Source organism: Lagopus leucura, unplaced genomic scaffold (genome assembly GCF_019238085.1).
Source record: "Lagopus leucura isolate 7727_CA_CO unplaced genomic scaffold, USGS_WTPT01 Super-Scaffold_73, whole genome shotgun sequence".
Taxonomy (NCBI): Eukaryota; Metazoa; Chordata; class Aves; order Galliformes; family Phasianidae; genus Lagopus; species Lagopus leucura.
In genome coordinates, this window is record NW_024962252.1 from 82,324,794 (window position 1) to 82,334,582 (window position 9,789).

The window sequence follows — 9,789 nt, forward strand, 5'->3', positions numbered from 1 at the left end:
GTTTCTGTAAGCTACAGTAAGTGAAAGGTAGTAGATATCTTCTTCTCTCATAGTTATTGCTGCAATGAATGTCTGTAAAAGCATTTCTTTCTGCATAGCCTATTGAGGGAAAAATTTCCATGGAAGGCAGCCTGTCTTTGGGAACAGAGAAGAGCACGTGGGGCCAGGTTTTGCTCTTGGAGGTCCACAGGGAGCTTCCAGAGGCATCAGGGCTTCTGGAAACAGCCTTTGTCAGCTGATTTCGGGGGAGCTGATCTCATGCTTCTCCGCTAGCAAAACGTGGCTAGCAAAGGGCCAGTATTTCCCCACCCGTGATAGGTGAGTTAGGCTCCAGAGCTGTATAGGATCAGATTAAATGTGCAGTTTTCCAGATAAGTTTTCTAGAAGTGGCTTTGAAAGGCAGAAGAACAAAAGTCTGAAATAGAGGTAAGGTGCAGGCACTGATCTGACAGTGTGACACACGTTCAGTAAATGAGTGAGAGTTGCTCAGTTCTACCTTGGCCACGGGAATGGTTTGCATGGATCCTACTGCAGGTCAGAGAATTGCTCTTGCCAGGTGTGTCAGAGCGGGCAAATAATAGCACTGAGGGAGTACTTGCTATTATAAGCCTGCTGGCCAGTGGCCGGCTGTGCATTAGCAGTCCTAGTGCAGTGAAGCCATATTTCCATTATAAAAATGGAAAATAATACCTTTGTGGAGATGACTTCAAGATTGTGACTGACCTGCTGTTTGTTGAAGTGTTTGCTTTCAAATCATTGAAATAAGGGGATAAGAAGGTGGTGCTGATAGCTGAAACAACTGTGTAGAATGCATTACTAAAGTTTGGAGCTGTTTTTTAACATTCACTCACTGAGAGCCAGCGTGTCCTTGCTGGCTCACCTGTGAGGTGACAGCGATGTTCGTAAAGCCGAGATGAGTTTGACACACCAAATTTCTCTCCTTATGACTAATGTATGATGAACACATCTTTGTATTTACAAGGAGAGAAGCAGCTCCGTAGTGAAAAAGTGAATCATCACTTGGAGCACAATGGGCCCATTGAAGGGGTTGGGATTTTATTCGTAGTCTTTCCAAAAAGAAGAGAGAAGAGAAACCCATAATGGTTCCCAGTAAAGTCTCTTGCACAGGAGCCACAAAACCAAGATGTTCACTGAAGGCTTGCTTGCTTGTTTTTCAGCTCTGAACAACATTCAGAGATATCCTATTTCCTCAGTAGCTTTCAGCACTGGCTGTGACCAAAGCAAAGCATGGAGGTACAGGCAGCTTTCTTGATGTGCATAACTTTTGTGTTAGCCCCAACATAGAGAACATAGTCATAAATGCACGGGTAAAATATCAAGCAGGGATTTCTCTCCTTAAAGACCATTGTGTTTGTTTCCCCTCCTGCTAATTATATCCTATAAATCCCCCCACTCTCCAAACACAGACAGTAACATTTTGTTACCTACATTCTGTCAGTAGACTTTACAAAGATCTCTAACACATGTTATAAAAGTTATTGCTATAGTACTATATATAACAGCTTTGCATAAGAGAATAGAAGGCTGCCACATTTAGAAAATGCAGGTGCTATGTAAGCCCCTTTCTGAAAGAAAGAACTTAGCTCAGTTTCCTTTGAAGAACCAGAGACTTGAAATTGAAAACTGTATTAATGCCATTGTCTCCTTGTATCAGCAGGTTCCAGAGAGATTCCTGGAAGTGGCTCAGATCACGTTACGGGAGTTTTTCAATGCCATTATCGCAGGCAAAGATGTTGATCCTTCCTGGAAGAAGGCCATATACAAGGTCATCTGTAAGCTGGACAGTGAGGTCCCTGAGATTTTCAAATCCCCCAACTGCCTACAAGAGCTTCTTCATGAGTAGAGAGTTCAGCAGCTATTTATGAATGTATGAAAGTAGCAGTCCCCTTCTGATGCCCAAGTCATGTGTGTCTCTATTTTAATTTCATATATATGTGTATCGCATACATATATATGTATATGAAATTAGACTGTGATCCCTCCTGGGTATATCTTTGGGTTTTCGTTCGGTTCCAAGGGGATGGTTATTTTACTTCAGCCTTTGGTTTACTTTTGCCCGAGACCCTTAACATTTGGAGAATAAATTGAGTTAATTTTCAGGGAGAAGAGTTTGGAAGCGTGTAAAAGCCTGTCTTAGCAAGTTAGGGCATTATGTTTAAAAATGCTTTGTCAGATTTATTGCTTGCTGCAAAGTGGCATTTTGTCTTAGTGAGACTAATGTCATGGCACAATACTACAAGACAATGAAGTTTATATTATGTTTATACTGCTAAAGGTCTGAACTCTGTGGAGTCACTTCATAAGCTTGGAGCTTTTTTTTTATTATTATTTTATGTACTTTTTAACCAATAACCAGATTTTCTTTCATACTTCAAAAACCTACAACATCTATTTTGGATACTCACTCCAAGAAGTGATACCGAAAAAAACAAGCCCTATTCTTCATGCTTTCCCTTACAGAAACGATAAATACCCTGCGCCAGTGATCGACATGCCAGGTTGTTGTTTTCCTAAATTGCAGCAAGGGACGTTTGCACAAATCAAATACCACTCGTGCAGGTTGAGGCCAGTAATTCATGCACAATGTTGTACCAACCACACGAATTGTAGAATACGGTCAGCTTGTTAAAACGGAAGCATTTCACTCTCCATAGAGTAAAAATGAAACCTGCAGAGTACTGAATTGCCACATCTTGGTCTTACTTCAAGTGGCACCGGTCCCTGATTTTTTTCCTCTCCGTGCATTCTGCCCCTAGAAATCCCCTTTCCAATATACAGAGTTTTCTGTCTGTATTTGACATCTGTCCTGAAAAGCACTTTTTGAATGATCTTATATATAGTCGAAGAAAGCAACTTCACCTCACAGTGCTGAGGCAAAGGAAAAAAAATTTACAGCTATTGTTTGTAGCTGTAAAATATAATTAGTCTTTTCCTAATGAGGAGAATGAAAATCACAATTTCATAAAAATCTAATCAAGCACATACAAAAATTGCAGTGTCCTCCTGGCTATGCAGGGTTCAAATAGCCAAACTGGATTTTTAAATTACTCTTCCGTGCAGCTTTAAAAAAAAAAAAAATCTATTTGAGCAAAGTGCTGCACATCCTCAGAAGCTGGAGGTAGTTTTGACCAAAATCTGAGCTACAGTGTAAAGTCCACGATGGGTCTGGATTCACCTGAATGCTGTACCACGAAATGTCAGCACACGGAAAGAAAGCTAGCTGCTAGTTCTTGTGCTTTCTTCAATGGCTCTCTTTGTCTCACGTTTTCAGAAAGGTATTGTCTCCAAAAGTTTGGGGGAAGGTTGAATATGCTATAGCACTCTGTATTTGTCATTTTCTCTGTCGTCTTTTGTACGGATGCAGTAAGAATTTATTGTTATCGTCAATAGTGTTTTCCCCTGCACATTTCAGTCTGAATCTAGAGGAAGTTCCTAATTAGCTGAGGATTGCATTTAGACCCTCGAGGATATTGATATCTTGTTTCTTTATTTTAAAACTACATTTTGACTTTGGAGAGTGAAAGTTTACCCATGTGACTAAAGAGCTGACCTGATCATTGCAATTTCACTTCATTTACAAATACTGCTGATGGACAGAAATGTATGAAAGCAATTATTGTCAGCAGAAAGCCTTAAAAACCTGCTGACATCAAATTAAACAGCACAATCCTATGATTCCCTGTCATTATTTTCAAGCACTGGCAGTATCTGTGGAGTATAGGCAATGCAGACAATAGCATGGGATGAAGTGCCAACATTTTCACTATGCATTAAAAGCTAAACAAATCTTGATCTTAGACTCCCTAAGAACACCTAACATTGTACGTATCCTCACAGGTAGACAGGATGTGTCTTTTTCTTGCTTTTCTTCTGTTTTGTTTTGTTTTGTTTTCCTTCTTTTCCCTTTTTATTTTTTCTTTTATTCTTATGCATGATTTGGTAAAAATTACACTTCATAATGATGTAACTCCAGTTAATTCTGAGTAAGAAAGGATGAAAATTGTGTTCATGCACCTTTCTTTCTTTCTTTTTTTTTTTTAATTTATGGGAAGAAGTGGCATAAAATGCTCAAGTTTTAACACAGCAAGTTCATCATTGGCATACCATCAGATACAAAACATAACACTGCATTTGTCACCTTGGACATAAGAAAGCAAAGCCATACTGTAGTCATAATATGTGGACATACTACTAGCTACCATCTTAATCTGTGATTTTACCATTACTTTTATTATTATTATTATTATTATTATTAATATGATATTATTATTATTATTTGGCTGCAATGTGATTCACGTAATCTAAATAAGTGAAATTGTGTACTCAACACTTGATGTTGTTGCATTTATTTATTTATTTATAAGTAACATAATCTCAATAGTAAACGAGGCATAGGAATTAAGAGTAGAAATTTCACCTTAAAAGAACAATAAAACCTCCTTGGTCTGGAAAAGGAATACAGGATGATTTGATAATTTCCGTCACGTGATTCTTCTATATTTTATAGCCATATTGCCTTTGTGCCTCCCAATACACCTAAAAACATGGCATAGCTCCTACTAAATTGTAAGTAGAAAATAGGGTTGTTTTTTTTCAAGTGATCTTGATATTATTTCCCTAATAACGGCTAAAAGGCAGGAGGCTACTTTTATTGTAATGAAACGTTTACACAGGGAAAGAATCTCAAATTCCATGTAGAAATCCCATGTTGCCGTTCATTTACTGCTAATTCAGATTTATTTCTGCATATAAACTTGAGGTTATAGTCTGTGCCTAGACCTTAAATGCACCAGCGGAAGGATAAAAGAATCCTTCAAAATACCAGTTTTTCCCCCACAAGTACAATTGTTCTTGTGCCTTCTGTGGCTTACAGTTTTCATCTTTTAAACTTTATTTTTCAATTACTACAGCTGCAATAAACACTATTTTATTTTATTTTTTTCCGGCTGTTTGACATACTGTTGATAGCTATGCATATTTTGTGTCTTTTTAAAAATTAAAAAAAACAAACAAAAAAAAAAAAAAAGAAAAACAAAAACAAAAAAAAAACAAAGCAGGAGAATACGTTTTTGAAGAAGAGAATTTTTAGAACAGTTTGATAACGCAAATTATTTTTTCTCAATTGTTTGAGCAGCATTCAAGTTTTGAAAATTCTTGTAGAAGCCAATTTTTTGTAACTGTGGTGCAAATCTTGTGTTTTCTTAGCCTGATGAAAAGTAGTATAGAAGCAATATTTCATACGTGACATATGTGCAGATACATATACGTATGTAGTCACACGCAGCCAGGTGCGTGTGCACGTATGTATATGTGCATACACTGAAACACACACACACACAAAATATGCGTATGAAGTGAAAAGCTTACCTTTTTCCTATCTAGATTAAGAACCTATTTTAGACATTTGTTATGTTTTGTGAAAAGAATGTTCTATTTGAAACTACAAAACATTTAATTCTTACTGTATCTCTGGTTGTTTAATGGGAACGTTTCACATTTAATGGTAAACACGTGGAAGATGTTAGAATGTAGTGATTATTTAAGAAAGTGTTCACCCATGTATTCCTGAGGTTTGCTTTGTGCCTCTGAGTATTATTTAATTAAAGTGTTTTAAGTTTGCAGAATCTTTGTTACTGTACCAGGTATGTGGGTGAACATTGAAAACCGAGGGGAACTTTTATAAAGCAATGTAAATATTCAACCTTAAGGCTGTTCTTGCGTAAAGACATAAGATTTTAATAACTACATTCTGAAAACATCTGTTGAATTTATAAGGAACACTACAGTAACTGTATAGATAGTTGAAAGCATTCTTGAAAATCCAGCTCTCTACTTTTAACAGTTAAGTCTTTCATCAGATGTCAAGGGAATGGGTAATACGGTTTCTGTAAAATGGCAGAATTTTTTTCTATGTATAGGAAGTCAGTTAATAGAAAAATGTTTTTTTTTCCACAGGTTAATATTGATTAAGAAATAAAGGTGAAGATTTTGTGGCTTTAAAGATAGGATTTTCACCAGCAGCATTGAAAGATTATACGTATATATATATATATATACAGAAAGATATATATATATAAAAAAATGGAAAGTGGTTTACAAAACCCCCAAAACGAGCACTGTACATGAGAAGTGAAAGCAAAAACTATATTTGCCATGTGTATTATATAGTAATCATTGGTGTTGATAGTGCAAATGTTTCCTTCTGGTACCAACTATGTGTTTGAAAATTCCAATACGCATTGTTTTCAAAAAGCTCCCCTTAAGGAATGTAACTGGTTTATATGAGTAAGCAGTTACTGTATTGCACTTAAATGTTCTGTTGAAGGAAATGCAATTTCGTTTTCTGTAGAACTGTTGGTTGTAAACCATCTATAAACTGAAGCTAAAAATGCTCATATTTAGAGCTGGGATGAAAACTGGTATTTAACCTTTGTATCTTCTTAGGAATATCCTTTTTAGTGTATGAAAGGTGGTGGCACTATGACTTTGTTTAGTCTTTTCATCTGAGCCACACTCACCTCTCTCCCAAAGCAGCCACCTTCCAAATGCACAAATATACTGGGACACGTAGAAACAAATCTAGGAGAAACGGCGAGCTGACATTTTCTCTCTAAAATCCATCCTTTCCTTGTTAATTATACCACTGCAGTGAAATATTAGACCAACACAATCACCACTTCATTACCGTGCGACGTGTTAGAGTCAGAAACTTAAAAAGGAGGAAGAAAAGCCTCTTTAGGTTGGTTTTAATGCTGCCCAGAAGAGTCAAAGGTTAAGGTCTAAACTGATATTGTCCCAGCCATTACTCATATGTATATAGTTACAGAAGTGACAAAACACTGCCTTTATATTATTTAGCAATATGTTGTAAATAGCATTATTAAGCTCTTTTTTGTAATAAAGACCCTTTAATTTGAAGATAGTACAATAACTGAACTGATAAAGTCAATTTTTGATTTTTTTTTTATTTTATTTTTTAGCTAGAGGCAATTTCAACTGTGGATTTTTTTTTGTTGTTGTCTATTGTTCTGAAGACTTTGCATAATTTATTGGTTTAATTTATCCTAATTTATTTGATGAAGGTGTACAATTTTGTATTACCAAGGATGTACTGTAATATTAATTGATGACAAGATAAAACAATAAGACTCCCCTGTCCGTTTGAAAAAAAAAAAAGGTGCAGTAGACAATTGATTGAAAAAAAAAAAGTTACAATTCTAGCTTGGCAGCTACTAAATTTAAGATAAACACAGGAAAAATGTTTGGGGGGGTGGATTTTATTTTGTGTGTTTAAAGCTTTTGTATACTCTCCAGACTTTTACCTTTTTGCTTTGTACCACTTAAAGGATACAGTAGTTCAATTGCCTTGTGTGCCTTCCATCTTCTCTAAACTGAATGTATGTGCAGTATATATGCAAGCTTGTGCAAAATAAAATATAAATTACAAGCTCATTGCCATTGTTTATATTTCTTTCTGAAAGTTAGTGCTGCTCCATACCAAAAGAGGAATTACTGCCGTGGCCAGGCTGTACCTAAGACTGTAGTCCTCCGAAATTTTTCTTTTCCTCTTAGTTCAAATTATTTATTAATGAAACTGCCAGTACTCTTGCAAAATGGATCTAATGATTCATCCCATCCGGTGTCCTACCTCCAGCGCTGGTTAAGATAATGAGTGTTATTTTGCAAGAGTCTATCAGACAAGGAATACCTCCCTGCAACAGATGTGCTATGGCTGAGGCACAGACAGCCCTTTGGATTGAGTGTAGATACTCTGAGCTGGAAAGTCCTTATCTTTGTCTGTCTAATCCCTTCCTGAGTGTAGCTGCATTGCTGGTGTCCTGCACCAAGTAGTTCCACCAGTCAGGTGGAGGTAGAGTAATGCTTGGCTTGGTGTGGTTTATGTTTGTTCCTTTTATCAATTTGCCCTTGTTAATAGTAGCACCTAGATCTCATTCTCTGTTCTTTTTATTGCAATCTATCCCTCTTTCTTGGACCGTTTCCTTTTCAAGTTCTATAATCATTAGCACCATACATAACTAGTCTGTTCTTACACGTTTCGTCAAAATGCAAGTCTCATTTTTTCATTTTTTTTCTATAGTTCTCTCCTATTCCTGCTGGTTCTTGTGTCTTGAAATTCTTGAGGTTGACTGAGCCACAAAATTACATTATCTGTCTCAGAGATGAACTGTATCCTTATGGCTTAGAACTGGTGCAGATGGCAGTAAGATGGTAGTTTATTCAGATCACAGAATTGTGCAAGAATTTTCCAGTTTTGAAGGAGGAGTGTGTTAAAAGTATGTTTTCATCTGAGGTCACTTACTTTCATAATCCTCATGGATTCAGCCTCAAGACACTGTAGAGCTTAGCCAGGGCATGACTGCAAGTGTTAGCTACACTGTAATGACCAAATAAATGCTTCATCTCTGCAACAGCACTTAAAACTTCATGCTTTTTTATACAATCAGAGTAGCATTTGCTGGATCACATCAACAGCAGGTTTAGAGAAGGTCATGAAGTTGCACTTGTGTAACTGATGGTCATTTACAAGTAAGATTTCAGATTTTACTGCAGACAAATTGCCTTTCCTAGTTCACATCTATCTACATTACCAAACCAGCACACTAGAAGCATTTTCAGTTCAAAATACTTGACATTCAGGTCATTTCTTGAAGAACAGTCTGCCCCATGCACTTAATAATTGTCTGTGCATTCAGGAGGACTATGGCATGGAGACTGGGATAGGCTGAAATGCTTGAAGCGAGGGGAAAATCGAGATCCCAGACTCACTTATTCACAAAACCTCCAACCATGAGATCTTCTGCCAGCCTTGGTTTGGAGTGGGTGTGGGCATCCCAGGGGTGAGCTGCTGAGAGACCATGGAGAAGGTTCCCTTGGAGGAGGGAAGCGAAAGTGGGTGAGGAGATCAAAACTGGACATCTGCTTCACCTTCTCCTTGCAAAAGCTTGTAGGGCAGCTATGGATTATGTGGAAGGGCTCATCTTTGTGCTAGCTAGCAAGAGTTAACTAGATGAAAGGGAGATCAAGGTACCCAAGGCTCTTGGTTACCCAAGTAATGGATCCAAGAACAAGAGCTGCACAGGTACTTGCTTGCTCACCCATCATTTTTTCCTCTCAAATATCCTTTGCTCTATGATATACAAGACACCGTTTGCCATTTTACCCTGCAGTTGAAAACACACAGAGCTCTAAGTAAGAAATCCTGGCTGCTGGCATCTCAGAATACTGCAGGAGTTCAGAGCTAGACTGGAACTTGGCAACGAGTCCCTGTCACTGCAAAGGGCCAAATCAACTTTCCCAGGCTTCAAGCACCCTGACAGGATCCAAATTCTGCAGATCTGGCCATCTGTGCTTGGAAATCCTCAGTTCCCCCAATACCTGGAATTTTTACAATAAGAAAGAGTTCTTTCTAGCTTTAAAATCCTTTGGAAGATGGGAATCAGCTCTGACTAAGGCAGAGCAGGTTTTTTCATTTGTTTGTTTGTTTGTTTTTGTTGTGTATTTTTTTGGTTTTGGTTTTTTTTTTTTTTTTTGCCATGGGGATCACCATGAGGAACCAGGGTCCTTCACATATGGAATTACTGAGGCTGAACAAGGAGAACTGTGCTCTGTGGGCTGAGAGCAGGAAAGAGTTAATCGCTCTGGTTTTCTTGGTCGGTACCCTTATTTATGCCCAATCTAGGTTGTGCCAACACAATTTCTATGGAGATGATCCCTTCTGATCCAGTCTTCCCTCTTTGTTAGGAGGGA

The 9,789-nt window shown here is 37.6% G+C and overlaps 1 protein-coding gene across 4 annotated transcripts in view; it reads left to right on the forward strand.

Annotated features, from left to right (window-relative positions):
* The window catches only part of PROX1 (prospero homeobox 1), a 47,494-nt gene extending 40,021 nt beyond the window's left edge, over nt 1-7,473 (forward strand). For 2 of the 4 annotated variants that reach the window (XM_042877549.1, XM_042877558.1), the window contains exon 5: nt 1,676-7,473. In XM_042877549.1, coding sequence (XP_042733483.1) covers nt 1,676-1,864 — 189 coding nt within the window. In that variant the 3' untranslated portion in view covers nt 1,865-7,473. The remainder of the gene's footprint in view (nt 1-1,675) is intronic. The other 2 variants (XM_042877570.1, XM_042877565.1) reach the window with 2 other exon arrangements.
* The last annotated feature ends 2,316 nt before the right edge of the window (nt 7,474-9,789 follow it).